Source organism: Onychostruthus taczanowskii, unplaced genomic scaffold (assembly GCF_017590055.1).
Source record: "Onychostruthus taczanowskii isolate IOZ18803 unplaced genomic scaffold, ASM1759005v1 scaffold22, whole genome shotgun sequence".
NCBI classification, from domain to species: domain Eukaryota; kingdom Metazoa; phylum Chordata; class Aves; order Passeriformes; family Passeridae; genus Onychostruthus; species Onychostruthus taczanowskii.
Window position 1 is genome coordinate 12,968,476 of NW_024499462.1, and position 20,510 is coordinate 12,988,985.

The 20,510-nt window shown below is 41.9% G+C and overlaps 1 protein-coding gene across 45 annotated transcripts in view; it reads left to right on the forward strand.

Annotated features, from left to right (window-relative positions):
- The window catches only part of SORBS1 (sorbin and SH3 domain containing 1), a 160,628-nt gene that overhangs the window by 82,543 nt on the left and 57,575 nt on the right, over positions 1 to 20,510 (forward strand). For 8 of the 45 annotated variants that reach the window (XM_041404723.1, XM_041404726.1, XM_041404724.1 and 5 more), the window contains exons 1-6: positions 4,018 to 4,148; positions 12,734 to 12,789; positions 13,629 to 13,694; positions 15,675 to 15,770; positions 18,726 to 18,845; positions 20,339 to 20,365. In XM_041404723.1, the coding sequence (XP_041260657.1) occupies positions 4,117 to 4,148; positions 12,734 to 12,789; positions 13,629 to 13,694; positions 15,675 to 15,770; positions 18,726 to 18,845; positions 20,339 to 20,365 (397 nt within the window). In that variant the 5' untranslated portion in view covers positions 4,018 to 4,116. Of the gene's footprint in view, positions 1 to 4,014; positions 4,149 to 6,585; positions 6,805 to 12,733; positions 12,790 to 13,443; positions 13,550 to 13,628; positions 13,695 to 13,896; positions 13,996 to 15,674; positions 15,771 to 18,725; positions 18,846 to 20,338; positions 20,366 to 20,510 lie in introns of those variants that run through there. The other 37 variants (XM_041404731.1, XM_041404768.1, XM_041404762.1 and 34 more) reach the window with 22 other exon arrangements.

Below are 20,510 nucleotides of genomic sequence, written 5' to 3' on the forward strand. Positions count from 1 at the left end.
AGCTGGAAAAAATGTTTTACTCTGGTGCCTGCTAAACAGCTGATCACTCCCAGCTTGTGCTGGTGTAAGAGTCTGTCCACCTCACGTGGAGTTTGGCAGTCAGAAGGCAACAGCAGCAGGTGCCGTGTCTCTCACTGAGGTTTCCCTTAAGATGCTGTGGATCCTGAGTGCAGGTAAACTGTGATCCTAGCAGGTGGTATGTCATTCTGTTTAAAATGGGGCATCACTGATGTCCAGTACAGCCCTAATTTTCAACAGCCAGAAGGGACACTAGGACAGTTCTTCAGTCTTCAGCAAGGAAGACAAATTTTGCATTTGCTTTTCTCAGCTATTTGAGAAATTATTTTAGCACTTTGCTTTCTATTATCTGCTATTCTTTCTCTTAGCATGTTATGTGCTTTCACTGGGGTAGTACATACCTTGTTGTTACAAGGACCTCTTGCTGGCCCTTAACTTTAGTCCTGAAGACTTGCTCCTACTGACAGATTAGGTTCCTATCTAGAGCTCTTAAAAGACCTGTATACACCTTTCCAAGGAATTTTTCTCAGTCTTTGATGATAGTCTGACCCCCTCATGCCACGCAGACTCACGTGGAAGTGCTTCCTGAGTCCTTGTGCAGTTGGAAGGAGCAGCCTGGCAGATTATAGGGGCTGCTGATGACAGTATTTCATTCTGCAGTGGTGCTGCTTCCCTTGCATTTCAGCTGGGCAGGACTGAGCTGCAGAATTCAGGCTCAGGTCAAGGGGGTCCAGGTGTTGGGAGCTTTGGGGCAAGGTGGGGCTCATCTTTTATAGCAGGGAGGGTGCTGTCATACTATCCTAACCACAACCTGGGTGGCTGTTTTGTAAAAGAGCAGGGCAAGGATGTTGGGTGAATGAGTTTGTGCTCATTGACAGTACTGGGTGGAACTCTGGCAGCAACGTGTTATTTTGGCTGAGTTTTGTTTTGCAATTCAAACCCTGGAACTGAACTAAAAGCACTAGCATGATGTAAGCTTGCTTGCTTTCCTCCTCCATCTGCGGAATGAAGTAACTTCAATCACTTTTGTTTAGCATTTCCCAGATCTATCAAAAGTACCTCCTTTTCTAAACTGCATATCACAGCACCTCTGCCTTCTTCTGGTAGCTGGAAAGCCTAGTGTCATTTTGGAGTGGCATAAAAGAACTAGTATGGCTGTGTGATATTTACCAAAATAAAAAAACCTGCATGGATTGTGCAACAGAACTTTCCAGGGTAGCTTATAACTGGTAAAATTACTCCCTCCAGTGAAAGCAGGTTTGTCCAGTGGCTACTAGAGCAGGCGTCCAGAATATCCTAGAACCAGCATCTACTTCTCTCATGCCAAAGATGTCCTTTGTTGAGAAAATGAATTTGTTCCTTTTTGCTATTTCCTTCCACTACCATGGTGAAATTATCTTTCACAAAGACGTGGTATTATGGGGAAAAACACAGCAGAGATTGTGCAGCAGCAGATGCCAGGAAAATTGCAGTGCATAGTACATTTGTACAGTGGGTTGATGGTAAAACATCAACACTTCATAAAGCTTTTTATCCTGCACTCAAGGTTGACTTTAGAAACAACCAAGCTTTGGGGCTCTGCAGCCAGACAAAGCTTGGTGCTTTTCACCCAGGTGGAATTCTGTGAAAATTCTGTTTTCCATTCAAGTGGTGGTCTGTAACAGAAACCCCTCCCTCCTTGCCAGGCTGTTTGAAGATCCTCTAAGCTGGTTTCTGCAAAGACCAAGAATGTTTCAAACCTCATCTTGATCTGACCATCTTAAATTTGGACCTGAGTCAACTTCTGGATCCTTCCTTACTTTGCCTCTCCCTAGGAGCCATGCTTTCATTCACTAGCTGTTATTTTTACAGTATGCTTTTTTTTTTATTCACTGTCATTTTTGTTACCTGAAGGCAAACTATCAGGGGCTTGTTTGTAATCCTCTGCTACACAGCAAATACAGCTTCCAACTGACCTGCGCTCATGTAGTCCAGGCTTCACAACAGACATGAAGGAGATCAAGGAGGTTGTCTTTGGGTTCTGAGGGGTATCTCCTGTTGCATACTGTGTAAACTGTGTTTCATGTTGTGTAAATAAGTATGTTTCAAATAACTGGAGTTGGTAATGGCTGCACAGCTTACTTAGGAGAATGTGGGGGTTTTTGTTGGCTTTTCTGCTTTGTTTTTGAGAGCCACATGGGGTTAGGGTTTTTTGTTTGGTTGATTGGTTTGCATTTTCTTTTTTAAATAGGAGATAGGATCTGACCACTCAAAACATACATGTTGTTTTCCATCACCCTTTATTCTGACTGTTGATATGTCTGAAATGGCCCTCTTTCTCTTCTACCCAAACCAAACACGCCTCAAATGTAAAGGGACTAAAACCTAAACCTAGATCCAGGCCTGAGTTTTGCTAATAGTGTCTGGTATCTGCTGTGGTAGATGAAATCAAAAGCCCAGGTTCTAGCTCCCCAACCTTAGTCTTTGGGATGTGGTAGTAAATGTGGGCTGCAGACCCCTTTGTTTGCTGTGATTAGAACTACCACTGCTATGTTCACACTGAGGTTTGGGATTGGTCTTCAATGAAGTAAAATGGAACAGCCCTTTCTGGCCCCTTAGCCAATACACCAAGTCGGAGTTATGCCTATTTTGGTTTACAATGAAATGCTTCATTTGGTGGGAGGTAAGTATTGGGATGCTAAAGGATTTATTGGGGAGGAAAAAGGAGAGCTTGTGTTGCTGACTGAACCTGAGTCAGCATTTGATAGAGGATCAGTATGGGTTTATATGTGTAGGTATTTGGAGACCTTTGTTCTGTGTCCTTTGCGAACATTTTACTGAAAGAATCGGTAGTGTAAGCTTTGACCTACAGAATCAGTTTTGCTCTATGCCCTTCTGCAATCAGCAACTCTTGCCATCTGTGTTACTTTCTAGTAGGTCTCATTTGAATGCTGAGATGCTCGTCTTGCAATAATTTTCAGTACATTTTATCAGTCTGTAAGTTTGGCAGCAGATCAATGCCTGTACGTGTGTATTTGAGGAATCAAAATCCAGGGACAGGCTGCAAATAGAGACATAGTGGAATGTCAGTCATGAAAGCCAGTGCTGGTGACAAAGGAAAGTACCAAGAGGCTTAGGGGCCTCCTTCAAATTATTTCCACTATTAAATTACCACTTGTTCTTGTATGAGCCAGCCTCCAAGGTCTGAGCTGAGGAAATCTTTGTCCCAGTTGTTTGTGTTATAGGCATTGGCTGTGGAAGGAAGGGTGATTCTGTGCTGCAGTTCACCTTCCTCACTAATGGGCTGCCCAGGTCAGGGGATGTGTCAGTATAGCCTTGCTCTCCTAAAAGCTACCATCACCTCCACTCCACGGCAAGTTTTAGGTTGCCAAGTTGCACCGTGGTGGGGGCACTCCACTCTAGGGACACCCTAGTACTGCTGATGGCTCAGAAACTTCTTTGATGCCTGTTACAATGCTCAAGGAGTGGGCATATAATACATAATAGCCATACAAGCAGTTAGTTTCTCCTTGTGTCATGTCAGGTATTTATGCTACAAATCTCAACTGCCAAGAGCAGAAACTTTAGCTGCCCCTTCAGCTCCTAGCCATTGAAATAGGATCTGCCATGTCCAGTGCTAATGAAAATTTTCCTTCCCAGGCAAATGAATGCTGCCTGATTTAAAAAACCAGAAAAGTGCTTTTTCAAGTACTTTACTTGTAATTTAACATCCCTTCAAGGTCTTTCAGTCACTTCTCAAGTGCATCCCATACCAATGCTACCCTGGAATGTCTCCTCCAACCTTTTTCTCTTTCCATTCCCCAGCTCCAGAGCTGCAGGAAGAGACGGTGTCCTTCGTGATGACAGTGGCAGGGCAGTGACAGGCAGGCTGGGTGGGGGTGGCTGTTGGTGAGCAAGCCTAGTGACAGGATGGGGTGACTAAGAACCAGCTGGCTAATTAAAGCACAGCAGTAGGAGGAGCAAAGTATTTAAGGGTGCCAGAAAGAAAGAGAGATGTCTCCACAAATTTCTTACACTTCAGCAGCCAAGTGACTGGGCAACACAGTGAAAGGTTTTCTTAACTCTTTTGTGCCTCTCGTGGAGTGAAATCACGAGTCAATGGCTCCATTGACTGAAAAGCCTGAATTGAGGTAAGGACACCAGTACGGTTTCTAGTCACAGTTAGTCACATCTACCTCTGCTAGACCTGCTGTGAGCTGAACTCCCAGGACTTTATGAGACTCTGGCATATGCTAATATACACTGAGTGGGTAGGTCTGGTGGGCAGTGCGCAGTGATTTTCAGAATGCTTTCATTTGGATAGGTATTTCCGGTTGCTGATTGAAAAGAGGCAAATCAAAGTAGTCATTACATGGGTTTGTGTTCTGATTAAGGGAAATGGGCATGCCCTTGCCTCCTTACCCTAGTGATTGGATCTTTCTCCTAATTATTTTTATGGGAAGGAGAAATTGAAAGGCGTTCCTGAATGCAGATTCTGAGGCAGCTACTTAAGAGGAAAGTGAAGAGAATGGATTGGAATTCTCAGCAATATATGAATTTGTCACCAGAAGCAGGAGGAGTCAGAGGAAAGTAAAGTTGAGGACTGGCTTCTGGAATGTAACTTTCTGCTATTTCTGGAGACACTTGGAATGTCAGACTGTTGCTTCACCCATCAGTTTGGTTTTCTGCAAGTGTTTTTAGAGAAGCAGTCGCTGTGTCCTTCCTTGTGGTGTGTAGGTGACTCTGGAGGCAGCACAGTCCATCAGGACTAGCAAGCCAGTGGCCAGCCTTCTGAGTTTTGCTGAGACCATTTTGTGTCTGATATCCAAGCAGATGAATTAGTTCCCTGGCAATTTTGCTAGCATAGCAATGCTTCCAGGTTGGAAAAGGCTAAAGAAAATGACCTTGTCTCATTTCAGCTTGCTTCCAACTGGGCTTGTCAGAGATGTCTTGGCAGTATTGTATGCCTGGCTCCCTGTGTGCTTTGGTTAGACTTAACTCTGTGTTGTTCTCTGGAGGTTGTTGCAGTTGTTTGTAAGGGAGACCAACTCTCAAACGGATTTTTCTTATTTTCAAACTATAAAAAGCAACCTGTAAGACTGATACTTGTAAGGCCCTGTTACACTATGCCAGATCAGCTAGTTTTGGATGCTGCATAGGATAGAGGCCCAAATCTTGGTGTAAAATAAGACTATCACCTATATGTCTTGAAAAGTTTTAGCTGTTGCTTAATGAGTGTTTGTACAGAGCTTCAGAACAGCTAATGCTAGAAGAGGTTGTAATTAACATTTGGTGTGGTTGCCACAGTGAGCACTCATTCAGGTCTGCACAATTCCTCTGCCTTACACAACTGGAAATCTAAGGATGTGTCTGGAGTGGTATGAAGTGGTCTGTAACATTAAAGTATCTAAAGTACCTGTTTTATATCTCAGAGGTGCATCAGAGTCTTCTCTTTAATTTTTATGAAATGTTTGTAAACAGGATTTGAACTTTGAGACACTAGTCATTCTCTAATTAGTATTTCTACTTAATGCAACTTCCTCTTATTTACTACTTTACTGTTTGAGAGTGTGTGATAAAGGTGAAGACAGCCTTTGTAGTCTTTGTTATACAAAGTCATGCAAGAGAAGCTGCTGGATGTTGTTTAGATGATCTAATTGATTTGTATTTATAGAATGCCATTCACTGTAGTAAATGCAGTGCAGTGTTTGTGTCCCTCAATCCTGCTGTCAGCTGAATGGATTCATTGTTATACATAATTAGGGCTTCTGGAATTTGGGTCTGTTTATTTACAGCAATTGTTTGCTGAGGCACAAGTGGCCCCGTATCAGAGGTCTGCAGAGAGTTAGGTGCAGTACCCAGAGCACCCCAGCTGCACAGCTCTTACAAGTAGTCTCACAACAGCTTGAACTCAATGAATCCTCCATTTCTTCCAGCTGAAGTACAAAGCCAGCATCCTCTTGGCTAGGTGATTGCAGATTGAAAGATTTTCCTTTTGCAACAAAGGTAAATTGGGTGTCATGGAATGAATTACCCTTTACCTGCAAATAAATTCCGATTTTGGTAGTTGTGTGCTCCTTGCCGCAGTTCCTGTGTGAATGTCAGTTAAGTGTCCTGGACAGTCCCAGGCTGTGGTATGCTGTTAAATTGTTTACAGCCTTCCCTGGAGCTGGCAGCCTGAGATCTGTGCCCTGCGAGTTCCCTTTTATAGGATGTACATCGGCTTGTTTATAAAGTGTTTCCATCTATGAGATATGATCATACATATTGCAGATAAATCTGAAAAGAAATCTCAACTTCTGCTGCTGTCAAGTGCTGTTCTTTGTGTCTTTTGCTAAGATGGAGATGAGACTTTATTTGAAATATCCTGGAAAATTTTGGCTTTCTTTCTGAAGTTTCAAAATGTTCACGCGAGTTGCTTGGGCGTATGGGTGTGGCAGAAAGGCATTTGTTTCTTCAGCTGACACCCATGATACACGGGCCAGGGTTACTGTCACCACGTCTCAGCCACCAAATACTAAAGACAGAGGGCAGTCATTACAGAGTCAGGAGGAAGTCAAAGCCCAGTTACAGTGTATTTGGAGTCTATTGTCAGGAGAGTCTATTGTCAGGAGAAGAAATGTTTTTGACTGTAAGGCAGGGATGTGAGCAGTTTCTTATCCAGTGGGAACTGGTGGTAATGTGCATGTCGAGTCTGCTGTGATCCAAACAACCTTCTGGATGGCTGTTTTCCAACCCTGAGTCTGCAGCAGAGCAGGAGGTTGATGGCTCAAGCTAGAGCCACCTTTCATCTACACAGTCTTCCAGGTATAAGTCAGTGTTTTTAATGAAGGTTTAGTGGCTAGTATGAAATTATTCCAGTCTGTTTCTTTGCAGGGAGGTTCCTATAGACATCAAATCACTATCTGAACTAGCACTAATAATGGAATTCATTTTAGTATACAGGTCAGAGGTAGAATGGACAAAAAGAGATGATTTACCTTTTCAGCCTTGCTGTTCAGCTGTTGGGCATGTTTGCTAGCTGGCTTTGTGACGTTAAGTGGAGTTTAGACTTTGACCTGCCAACCTTTTAAAGCCTTTCACTATTTGCCAGATTTTAATGAGATGGGTGACAGCATGCTGGCCACTTTCTTTGGGAATGCAGCTGCATTTCTGAGGAAGACTCAGAGGTGCAATTGCTTTGTAAAAATGCATGGATAGGGCTGAGTGCAAGGAGGAAGACCTGCATAGACAGAAAAATTGTGTTGGTGCAAAACAATTTGTCTGTAGCTGCTCATGAATGAATATGACTTAGGTTGTAAATGAGAAACAGCATTCGTGCCATAAGAGGAATGAGTTCTGGGGCAGGCTTCCAGGAAGGGCAGTGGAGGCGGGAAATTTTAGCAGTTTTAAGCTGGAATGTGAAGTGTTCTTGCACAGGGTTGTATGACACAGTTGCCTGCAATAGCATGGGAGTAGGCTGGATGACCCAGGAGATTCTTTTCTGACCCCTGCTCCACAAGTGGTAACCTTGAACTGAGTCAACTCAGGTTGCAGTAAACTTATTTACTCTGAAGTTGATGACTGTAAGATGACTTAGTTCAAAAGTATCTCGGAATTCTTAAAGCTGTAGCTCCTAGTTTACATTTCCTATTTAACTTTTATTATTGAGGCACATGCCTTATATATTGCACAAAAACTGGCACCTATGCCCCAGATAATGTAATTTTGCCCATTGGAAGGCAACAGACACAAACTATATTTAAAGAAAAAAAAGGAAGCAGTACTGCATTTGAAATGTGTTGTGTTTGTTTATTGTAACAGCTGTAAGTTCAATTATTTATAAGAACACTGTATCCAAGCTGTTATGTAATGATGCCATTTGTTTCATTTAGTAAGCTTTCAGTGCTCTCTCTCTGCTGTCTTAACACTTGCAGAAGTGTGTGGAAGCTGTTGTCTTGTACAGAATTTGTGTGATTATTCTATGTGCTCTGCTTGCTTACTCATAGTCTTTTCATGACTTTTATTCTTAGGAGCATAATGTCTTCTGAAGGAATGACAGGATGTTCTTTAACCCTTAAAATAAAAATGACAGACAACGTATTTCAGTATTCCAGAATGAGAGAATAATGATAGTTGAAGGCAGAGCTGATTGCCTGGGTTAGCCTGAGCTGCCTGCTCTATTCTAAGTTTTTTTTTTCTTGTCATGTTTTATATGATGTGAGGTGAGAAGTGCACAGGAGATGTGTTTTCCAGCAAGTTCCTTTAAGCAGAGGAACATGCTGGTGAGAGGCACTGACTGCAGTGCAGCTCTTTGCCCACTTTCCAGATTTGAGACTCCATATTGCTGACATGTCTTGTTGAAAAGGGGCATTTGGGTCAGGGACACTGATGGCATTGTGAGAAAGGGTCTGAGCTGGGGTGAAACAAATGAGTGCTGCCAGTGATGTGTGACCAGGTGAAAAGTAAGTTTTGTGATTGCTAATCACCCTTTCAGTCTGAAAGCTTGCAATTTTTTCTGATAGCCTCAGCTCCTACTTTATACTAATATAAATAAGAATTTTATTTTTTTTAAATGCATCCACAAAACACGTAAAGCTCTTGTATTTAGAGAGGAAGCTTTGAAAACGTGAAAAACTTGAAACTGAGGAAAATAAAGGAGTCTACATCTCAGAAATATAAGGGACAAGCACAATAAGTTTTGAATGTTCATCTCATGCCTAGCAATTGTTTTAAAATCCTGTGTGAGTCACCGGAGCTGTCATTAATAACAAGGGAAGAAAGGAAGTTACTTTTCCCCACACTCACATTAGACCACCAAAAATAACGACTGCCCACGACTCTTAGCTGAGATACCAGTGACCTAAGAGCATGTGTCCTTTCTCAGAACTATTAATGAGCTGTTTGTTACCCCTGCCTTTGTAGGGGGAGTATTCAAACCTTTAGAGCATGTGAGATAATCCAGACAGGCTGTACAGAAGTGGTTGCCACTTATCTGCATTCCTCCTAAATAGGCTTCTGAACATGCTGCTCTCTTTTCCACACCAAGTAGGGAAGGGACTGCAGCCTTGGAGAAATGTGTTGGGGGTGACCGGGAGGAAGGAAAAATTAAACATCTGTCTAGAGGTAGGACTGAGCTGACAAGGAGTTGGTGGATGTTACGTATGGACATTGGCATGTTCAGGGTTACAGCTGCCGGCTTATGCCCTGAGGAATTCCTTACCTTTCATTGTGTTTTGCATGTGTGCAGCTTTGAAACCTTTGCTGCTATGTCTGTTGTTTCAGGAAAGGCACTAATTCCAGTCTGGCAAGGACACACTGGTTAGCTGGTTGGAGCAGGGAGCTGAAAGGAGACATGTGGAGGTTTTGCTTTGGAGTACTTTTTCTAGTATTTTTCTTTTTTTCTTTGCCTGATCTGGCAATAGGGAGTTCTCAGTTTTTAACACTGACATGAGGGACCTCATTCTTGGTTCCCTTTGAAACACTCTCTTCTGAAATATGCTGTGCATATTATGTGTGTCTGCAGGAACAGCTTGGTCATGTCTGCAGAAGGTTCTTGAAGGGAACTGGGAGCAGCAAATGATTCCATACCCACTTTGTTTCCAGGGACAGCCTGTCTACCCAGTCTGGCAGGGACTAACCTGCCTAAGGATGTACCATCCAAACGTCCATAGCACCCTGGCTTACAGTATGTGCCTTCCCAGCTGTTACAGGCCAATACTTGCCTGCCCCGCACCATGGAGCCAGATGTGTTACCTGGCTGGACTGTCCATCTGATCCCAAGGGCAGCCTATGCCTGAGATAGGCCTAATAGGACTTCAGTTTGTGCTTTGGATCAAGTATATGGAAGACAGGTAGAATAACTCTGTAGCCCTGATGCAATAAGGTGCAAAGCATGTTCTCAGCTCCAAACGTGCCCTGTAATTTTGTCAATCTCAACAGGAGCTCTTTCTCCTTGCCTGCAGCAGATCTGTGCGCAGATTCTCAGCTGATCAAAATCAGCTTTTAAATGGAGTTTCTGGAGTTAGACCAACACAGGGACAGGATTGGTTACTCTCACCCTGAGCACGCTGAATCCATTCTGTGTATGGAACTTCCACTAAGCACGTTTGAGTGCTTGAAGGAAGCTGATTACTTTCACACGAAGTGAACACTGGATGCTTGTTATTTTAATTGAATTCCGTAATTGCTAGTACATGTGGGGATATATGGAAAACTAATTTTTCCAGATCCAATCTAGATCTAATGGGTTTGTACACATCTTCCATTTAATTTTAGCAATCTTCTTTAATTATTGCTTTATTTTTTCCTCAAATCACTTGTTTGTAAAAAGTAATTTACTCTATTAATGCTAAATAATTATGCTTCTTTTTGGTGTGAATTCTTTCCTAAATGCTTTCCTTAATGCAGTGAAGGTCAGTGCTTCACACTGTTAAGTGATGTCAAGGCTTGAATCAAAAAGAATGACTGAAATCAGAATTTTATGGCAGTTGTGATGTCACTGTTTCCAAACAAATGAGACTTTTTAAAATGGTGGAGCATGTGATGGCGAGTTTAATTGCTCAGATACTGCCATTGTGGGAGACAGTCCCTTTGTGGAAGGGGGAGTGTTGCTCTGGCATTGCAGCAGCAGTGAACCCTGCCTTTGCCCAGACATCATAGCCAGTAAATCCTCTTTCCTCTCCTGAAAAGGTAATATATTGAATTATTTTTTCCCACTCCTTTTCATTCTTGCATACCAGAGGAAAGCATTGCAACCTCTTGGAGATGCTTGGAGTGGAAGAAATTCTGTGTTGACTTGCATGAAGCCCACAGGGAGGGCCAGCGCCGAGTTAAAACACCTGGGTATCAGCAACCTCCTCAGCTTCGGAGAGAGGTTGATCCTAAAGCTGAGATGAGATTTACTGCAGTGTCGCCCCTTGTGCTTTTCTCCTGGCCCATGGAAGAACTGGTATTTATGCCAGTAAATTTAATATATAACATTTTTCCATGTGTAGAAGAGCACAAATATTGCTACAAATCTCCTTAAGCTGGATAACATAATTTTAGACTGTTTCTTTCTGATTTGCTTGATCTAAGGCATCTTTCTGGAATGGAAATGTACAGAGATCAGAAGGACCATTATTACTAAGTATGTTTGTCTACATTTTCAGGCTGTGTCAACCACTACTATTTCAGGGACTCACTTCTAATATGAAATGGTAGAAACAACAAGCAGATACTGTATGGGCAGGTAAAATCAGGCAGCCAGCCTTTCAAGCTGGACTCCCTTTTTGTTGTTGATTGGTTTTATACTGTACCCTCCACTTTACATTGTATTTTACTGGGATCAGCTTGGAGCTAGGCTGAATCCTGCTGAGGCTTCATGAAACCACAGCGTATATCTTATGTGGGTATTTTAGTGAAGGAAATATTTAAAGAGTTAAGTGTTGGCACCTATTCCTAGGGTGGCTTGCTGGGGAGCCCAGATATTGTCTCATTTTATAGACTCATCTGTTGCTATACTTGCTTGCTGGGTTTTCTTTCCATTTGAGTGTCTGTTGAACATGCTCATTATATTCTGGCTGGCATGAAACAATTGCTGGTTAAGAAAGGGGATGCTTGAGGCAGGAAAACAAATTCAGTTCCCTGAAGGGAATTTTCATCTCTTTCAATGTTCCACTGCTGCCTCCAGTTCATGTAAAAGGAAAAGTATTTCCAACTGTTGTTTAGTTTCTTGTTTCCCCAAGCAATTTTCCCTATACTCCTCAGTTTGGGCTTCTTGGTTTTGCATGATTTTGCAATTTCTGTTGGTGTCAGGAAGGCCATTAATTGTCTGGAGCTACACTTGAACTCACTTTGTTTGGGGTTAACTTTTTGGCGGGGGGAGAGGTGGAGATAGGAACACAAAATTGAAGGACTTTTAATTCAACCTAGGATGTTTAGAGAATTGAGCAATCTTGTCAAACACACACTTTTTTGTAAAAATGCTCTTTGGCTGTTCAAACCAACATCTGTGACACTGAAACCTGTTTCCTGCAGGTATCAAGTCCCCACAGGAGTGAGGACAGATAGGCCTCACAATTGTCCTCACCATGAAAATTGACTTTTTCTTCTGGTCCCCATCTGGTACTTTTTCCTCTTGGGTTGGCAATTTCACTGCCTTTGGTAACAGGAGAATTAAAGCTTCCAGCTTTCACCTTTCACTTAGTGGAGTCTGATCCTGAAGATATCAGCAGCATTGCACAGCTGGAAATGATTGGTGCCGAAGTTATAATATTCATTTTAACAAGTGCATCTCTTCTGTATTGTTATATCTTTCAATGGAGAGATTAGCTTTGATATGAGTACCAGATTGCCTTGAAATATGGAAAAGCTCCAATTTGAGGGTTTTAGTATAAAGCTTTTAGTGTCACTTTGATTTTTTTAAAATTCTCTTAAAAGGTGATGCACAGTTTATATATTAGAAACTAGTCAGACTTGCACTTTGCCCTTTATAGACTCTTGGGCTTAAATTACTGTCTTTCAATTTTGTATGAAGATTAATCTTAAAGTCTGGAAGCAGTGCTTGTATTAGGTAGAAATAGTCTTTAATTTCTGATAATTATCAGAAAAAAAAAGTATATGGTGCTTGACATGAATCCACTTGGCTTTTGAAAGTAATTTTTTTAAAGACACTATGACTCTTACCTTGACTCTTGTGATCATGCATGTTCAGCGTTGTGTCCAGTGCTGTCTGGACACATAATGTAATCATTCTGCCTTTCACTTTAAACAGACATAAACAAAATCCAGAAGTGGAAAAGTCAAGTCCCTCTGCCACAATGAGCTCTGGTAAGTCTGTATGGTTTTCTACTTGCACTCACTGGTCTTCCTTCTTATTACTAGTAATATTCCTGTTTGTTTCTGATGCAATTATTCACATTTGTTGCTTGAGTTTTGGCCCAAAAAGTAGCTAGAAACCTCTTGAACTGGATTAGGTCCTGTAGCTTATTTCAGTGTGGAATATAAGAATTCAAAATTACTGATAGCCTGAAAAAAATCATCCAAATTTGATATATTTTAGTGGAGGTGAAAACATAGTTTGACATTCGCAAAGGAAAAAAATCAGCTGTTCAAAGAAAAACAAAGGGTCAGAAAATGGGAGCTGGTTGGGAAGAGGAAAACTTCTGGGCTTGTCTGGGTAGCAGGCTAAATCAGAGTGAAAAATAAAGCAGATGCCAGACTTGGAGTGCCATTTGTAACATCTGTAGAATGATATTCCCACTTAATTTTAGCATCTTAGCAAGTCTCAACTGGGATATCATGTCCTGGTTTTGGCACAACATTTTGAAAAAAATGTTAATTATTTGAAGAGAGTCCAGAAAAACATGACCTGGGAGTTCAGTGTAAGCACTGATAAGCTTACAGGCTGGCAAGCACTGGAACAGGTTGCATTAGGGTGGTGCTGAAAGTTGGTAAGAACTCATTAGGCAAACATTTGTCAGGAGTGACAGAGGTAGATTTGTTGCATTCATGTTCAGAAATAGGGCTTTAGGTGACCTTTGGAGCTTCTTTCTAGCACTGTCTCCTCTGTGTTTCCCTGAATTTACAAGTCAGTTTTATTTATGTCAGCTGAGAACCTTGTAGTCTTGCAAAAATCTTTACTGAAAACCACTTCATTTGTCTTATAGAACATGAAGAAATTGGTGTTGCAAAAACTGTTGTCAATGGGCTGAGCAGCAATGGACAAGCAAAAGGTGGGTTAAGATCTCCAGAGACACCTCCGGATCTCCTCCCGCATGTCAGCTGGTGGTGTGCTTGATTTTCCCGGAAATTCACTACAGCGGGGGCTTCCAAATTCAGTTCACTTGGCGACTGACACAAGAAAAGTCTTGTACTGCACCATGCTAATAACAGCAGCATTTCTTAGCTCAACAAGTGTTCTTTGTCTCTTTAAAGTGGCAGGCTGGACTTGCCCCTTTGTATATTTTTAGTGCTGTTTTGAGGAAAGCTGTACGCTGCTGTGGTACTTGTGAGCACCTGCGAATCGGTATCTTAGTGAGTTGAGACAGCATGGGTTTGTGGTGCCTGTGTGTGAACTGTGTTAACTTCAGGGAGAGGTGAAGGTTTGAGTCTGGGATTAAGGGGCAGGAACTAACCATTCAGGTGATGAAAAAAAAAATTGAAACAAACCAGTTTTCATGTTAACATCACTGTTTGCTGTGTGCTTTATAGCATTCAGTTTTGTGGAGTGACCATGTCTGTTTTGGCAGAGTGAAAGTATGTGGGTATGGGCTGATTTTCTGTTGGTTTAATTTCCTTTCTTTTCCTTTGATGCCTTTTTATAGTGGTTAGTATTTTGACTGCATTGTGGATGCATGAATTCAGTCAGTTTCAAAGCAGAACAGAATCAGGATTGTTTCCTAAGCCACAGACTGTTTGATTTGGGATCTGTTGTATTCATAGGGTCTCTGCTCATGAAGAAGTATGGAAAACAGGGATTGATTTGTGTTCCTCTTTTATTAAAAAAAAAAAAAATTAAACAAGCCTATCAAATTAAATACTAATGATTTTATGAGTTTTGAAAAAATTCTGTTAGGCTCTTTGCCCGGGCTTTTGATGCTTGAGATCCCTTTTCTAGGATGTGAAATCTGTGCTTTCCAGTTTCGCTGGTGTCAGAAAGATCTGCCACAAGAGGGGGCGTAGACACCACCCTGATGTCAGCGCTGCCCGCAAGCTGGCCCCGTGCTCAGTGTTAGTCTGCAAAGTATTAGAAATGTGGTTCCTCTTACTCCTGACTTTACAGGCGTGAGATGGCGTGGAATATGACAAGACATCTATCATTTTCCAGATAATATATGCAGGAAACAGGTTTTGTAGAAGAAAATCCTGGTTCTGCAGAATCAAGAACACTACTGAAATTATGCTGGTAGAGTCGTGATGTACAAGGTGTTTATCTTGGCAGCTCCTGTTGAGCTTCACCTCTGAATAGTTCTGCCTTTTTCACAACGACCCCTCTTTGTACCCATTGATTTGAACAGTTCTGTAACAATTGCTGGAATTTTGCATAGTGCTAGTGTGGTTTTCTCCAGTGTTACCACATATGGTATAATTAGTGTGCTAGCTAATGAAGTCAAGTAGAAATCTCTTCAATTTACTGTTTATATGGATGGATTTTTTGTTCTGAAATAGCTATATGAATGCTACCCTTTAGCATGGGACCTTTTTCAAGATTATTTTACGTACTTCTGTTGTTGAACTTGTAAAAAATGAGCCATGAAATTCAGAGTTCATGTAATGTGGCCAGTTTAATGTTCTTTTCTCAACCTTTCAGTACTTGGGGGTTTTTTTCACTTTATTTTGTTTTTGTTGAACCATATTGATGTTTTACTTGACATTTTTATTTTTGCATGTAGTGTACCTCAGTTAAATGATTATTACAATTTTTGATGGCTTCTAGAAACTAATGCTTCCAGATTCTCTTTGCCTGCAGCATAGTGGCAGTCAGCATTAGTCCATTCAGTAAGCAGTTCTCTATGCTGCATAAAGCAGACACATCCTGAATTAGGGAGAATGGAGGGATATTTTTAACAGTTGCATCATTGCTCTCTAGACTGCTTTTGTATTTGAAATTTCCTGCTATTGTGTCTCCAAGTACGTTAGAAAATTTTGTGGCATGCTTCCCAAACTCTGTTCTTTCCTTTTTGGATGTGCCATTTACACTTTTGTGTTTGCAGCTGTTGACGTCCCTTTATGTACACGTTCTATTTCTGCCGTTAAAATAATCCCTGTGAAGAAAGTGAAAAGTTCTCCTCACCTAGTGCTGCCTACAGGTATCTTCTTTCCTCCCCTGCCATGCCTTAGTTAGCCATCATTGTCTCTCTGCTTCAACCCACATGCTTTGGCTAATTCTCAGCTTCATGCTCCTCACTCCTCCCAGAGCTGCAGATTTCATTGGTAGGTAATGCAGTTAGCTCTTGGTGGCACAATACGCTGTTCTCAATTATGCTGCTCTTCTGCAGACTTAATTGTGTCTGCTTGAATCTGGGATCATTGTAAGCTCTTCTACTAATGCTCGATTATGAAAAATATTGTTGTTATTATTATAGACTCATTTTGAACCAAACTCCTGAAGAACCAAAGAATGTTTCCTGACTATCTTTGGTCTTTATGAAAACAAATGGTTCAAGCATAGTTCAACATTGGTGGTATGGTTTTGTTTTTCTGTACATGCACTGAATTTAATCCACATGTGAATGAGTAAGGATGTTAGGCTGTCACCCTCTCCCCAGGCGCATGCTTCCCCACTAGAAGTACAAGATTATGCTTGTACTTTGCTGGACAATCAGACTAGTGTAGGTGATACTGCTTGTCTCTCCTAATCTGTCACACATGTGCTTTGTTGGACTAGTACAGTGTTAATGTCCTGTTTATTATGAGCTGCTGGATTTCTATGCTGAGAGATTCAGGTTCTTGTTTTCTGTCATTTGTGAGGGAATTCATAATTCCAAACATTTGTTTTCATCTTCCAAGGTGAGATAGTCTGGCAAGATTTTATTTTCAAGTATTTTCAAAGCATTTAATTTTTTTTTTTAATTCAGAGCATTTTTTTTTTTTTTTACTCTTATTCTTTTGGTTCACTATACAGGTTTAATTTGTTGTATGGAAAATAAAAAAAAATGTATTGATTCCCAAATTTGACTCTCCTCCAATATGATGAAGATGTTGTTTTGACGTGTCATACTTGTTGAGCTCGGTTTCCATTTCTCTTCAAGTGCCCGTGAAGCAAATGTAGGCATAGGGTTGTAGGAGGACAGTTACCCTGCACTCTTTGTGGATGTTTATATCAGGCCTAGTGACCCCCAATATCGTGTCCATGCTTTACAGTTACAGCATTCTTAAGACTGGAGTCTTGGAGCTTAAACCTTTGTGCTGTGGTTTGAAAGTGAGTCCGTGGAGTCCTTGGGCTCTGTGTGGATGGGAATGATAGCCAGAACTGCACTCTTGGGCCGAAGGAATCCTGACTCTACCTGAATCATGCAAAAATCAGTCAGAGAAGTCAACTTCTATTTCACCAGGAATGTGGGTGACCTTAAGTTGTGATCAGCTGTGATGTGTTTAAGGATGAAACACCTTCTGATATGTCTGGGTGGATAGTCTTTCCCGCTCACAGAGGCTGCCTCAGTGCTGCCTCAGTTAGCTAAAGACTGAACTGTAGCAAAGTATCCTCTGGTTTCTTATGTACTCCATCCTTTTCATAGTATGGATCTAAAATGATGCTTTTTGTGAAATCCCTAAAGCATTGGAAACCCATATAAAGGCTTCAACAGTGGAGATTCCAGCACAGAGGGCTTTCAGTGAGAGCCAGGAGTTTGCATTCATTGAGTTTCTCCTCTTACTGCTGTTGTCCATCTGACATATTGATGTTCCCCCTATTGTGGCCTCACTGGCTGTGGTTTGCATGGTTTGCAATCTTAGCCAAGGTGTTACCATGGTCTCTATGCACCGTACTGGTGTGGGTTTGATGGGGCATTGCCTTGCTGAAATCAGCCAGGGAATACTGATCTACACAAATATGGGCTGTTGTCTGGACAATAAACAACAGCCTTTGCCCCCTCTGTCCAGCCTGAAGGCATCGTTTTTGTTATAACAGCAGTTCCTGGAGAAGAGCTGCATCCTTCCCCATGCAGAGATGGAATGATCCTCAACCCATAAAAATAAGAATTTTTGTGTTGTCACTTGTGTAGTGCAGCATGTGCTCAGTACCTCTTCACGCTCCCTGTGCAGGCATGGTAGGGCTGGTGCCTCTGTGTAGGTAAGTGAAGTCTGATGGCAGCTGCAGGGTCACTAACAGTGCATGAGAAGAGGAGGTGATGTGTTTGTCTATGGAAATAGCCTAGAGAAACAAGACACTTTTCAGGCTTATTATTTCCAGTGGTACCTTAAAGGAAACAACTATCCAGAAAGATTTTAATTAGGAGGAGAAAAAGAGGTAGCTTTGAAGTACTGGTTTGTTATTACTAATAGGATGACAGGAGGAGAAAACCTAGATCATGGACTGAAATACACAAAGGTAAGCCTGCACAGAAGCTGTGCTGAACTGTGCCTCAGCAAGGATGCTGGCATGATCTGGTATCTGATCATGATCACAGGTGGATCTGAATAGGCATGTGTTAAATCTCCTATTTTCTGGAATTTGGGTTCCTGTGTCAGGAGGTGAAACACTGCAATGAAATGGGGAGATGGCAGGGAGGTGGCTTGCAATGCCTTGCCTTTAGATCATATTCAGCATCATTACAAGATTTTATCTTCCAGTGCTCAAAAGTTTGGGGGTTTTTTCCTTCTTTCAGTCCTCCACAAAAGGCATTTTTAAGCTTTGGCACACAAAGTGTGTGCATTATGTCACTGGGACATCCCTATAGAAGAGCTACAGGTGTAATGGAAGACTGTCCTTGCTAGCACAGCGTCTCTGTACAAACAAATAAAGAACAAATAAAGCAAATGGACCTGTGACCTTTGGTTCAAACACTCCTTTTTCTCCCCTCCTTTCTTAGCTCTGTTGCACCAACTCAGAGCTTAACTGCTACATTCATCGATTACATGAATATAAAACTGCTTTGATTTCTCAATGCTTTAAATGCAGAGCTAATCTTCATCTGCACAAACATTACTAGATTGATTCACCTGGAGGCAGCCATGCTAAAATTACTCTAGAGCTCTGATGGCTCCTGATAGCTTTGCATCATTCCTTTCTATGTGTTTCTTCTGTGCATGTGCATTTTCTGTAGAAATGGATCCCACAAAAGTCTGCAGTGGAAAAGGAGCTGTAACCCTCCGGGCAACTCCATCCTATGAAGGGAATCGGAATATCACTTCACCATGTCCTCAGGATGTTGAGCAACCTGAAAGTAAGTGGTGGAAGGTTAACTGGTATCTGTTACTCACAATAACCTCAAGATAGGTCAGTCCAGGATCTTGGGCTTTATAATTATGGTTTAAAGCCCAGAATTCCACAGCATAGCTGGAAGCCTCTTGCAAGGACCAGACCAGTAGAGAGACTGACTCCTAGTGCAGGTTTCGTGACCGCTCAGTCATTGACTAAAGTTTGTCAGGAGCACCAAAACCTCTCCGTTCTCTTCTTTCTTTCCCTCCCACCCCCAGTGCCCCCAGGGCAGCCTGTGTCTTCTCTTTTTACCCCAGGCATGAGGTGGAACAGAAAGAAGCCGAGTGGTGCCACAGCCACTGCAGCATTCAGCTGGGTTGTCAGGGAAGCGGGCATAGCGTTCCCCAGACAGACAGTGTTGCCACACAGCTCTGCTGTCTTTCAATAGCAGACGTGTCATTACTTAATTGTAGGAGACAGGCAAAGCATAGCAAACCTGGCCAGTGTCGTGGGTCTGGCAGAGAGGATGAACTCTCAAAGGCAAGATGCCGTTAAGGGGGAGGGGGTAAAACATGCTCTTGAAAGCAAAGCTTACATAGTTTCTGAGTGTATTGTTGGAGAAAGGGCAAGTCCATTAATTCTAGTCCTAATGTGCCACTTTCTGCTTTATCTTCTCCCGTTCTGCTCCACCCGTGACCTAGTCTCTTTTTATGCTTGCCTTTCTCTGTTTTTTCACTCCTACCCCCTACTGTTGCCTTTCTCCTTTCTGTTGATGGCTTCATAAATTTCCAACAGCTTGAATGGCAATGGGTCCATTACTATGGAAATCTGTTCATTAATACTTCTTTTGCTTACTCTCTCAATCACTTTATGAAATGTGCTTTGGAGCTGGAAGAGCTTTGTGCATATAACTTAAACAGCAAAATAGGTACAGGGTGGGGAGGAACCCAGTGGGAAGCAGGTAAATATGTGATGAGACCACTGCATATAGCTGCAGGGACTGGCTTTTAAAGTGATGTTGTATCTTATTACACCTTTCTTGCACTTAGTCTGCAAAACTTGATCTATTTGTTGGTAAACCTTTATCTCAATCACATATAGTGATATTGTTAAGAAAAGCTATGTCTTCATAATCTGTATACAGGGTCCCTACATTTCCAGTAATTTGTGGTGTCTGGATGTCAAGCTGCAGCTTTAGAAAGTAGCTAGCTGGGCAGCCTTTTTGCCTCTGAAGTAAGAATGTCAATGAACAATTGTTTCTTCATTGCTCTGAATGAATTGCCTTGTGTTTACAAAGGTCAGAAACAAGGAGGACATCATGTTTAGGGCTGGTCTCTATGGTAATTACACAGCCCTGTCAGAAAGCATTTTATGTGTGAAATGAAGTAGCTTGACTCTTGACTTCAGTTGGTACATGTTTTCTGGAAATGTAATGGTTTATTTTTTCCCCCTTTCTTTTCCTCTATGCCTGTCCTCCACCCCCACCTCCTCTGTCCCTCCTTTCTGTGAAACACTTAGGTCTGGAGCCAGAAAAGTCAGAAACAGGTATAAACATTGGCTGCTTCTGTTGTTACTTCCGTTGCTTTAGTAGAATTATTTCTTGTTGCCTGGGGGAAAAAAAAGAAAGGGTGGGGGGGGAAGGAAGAAAAGAGTCCCCTTCTTTCATTTATCCCACAACTGGAGGGAATCT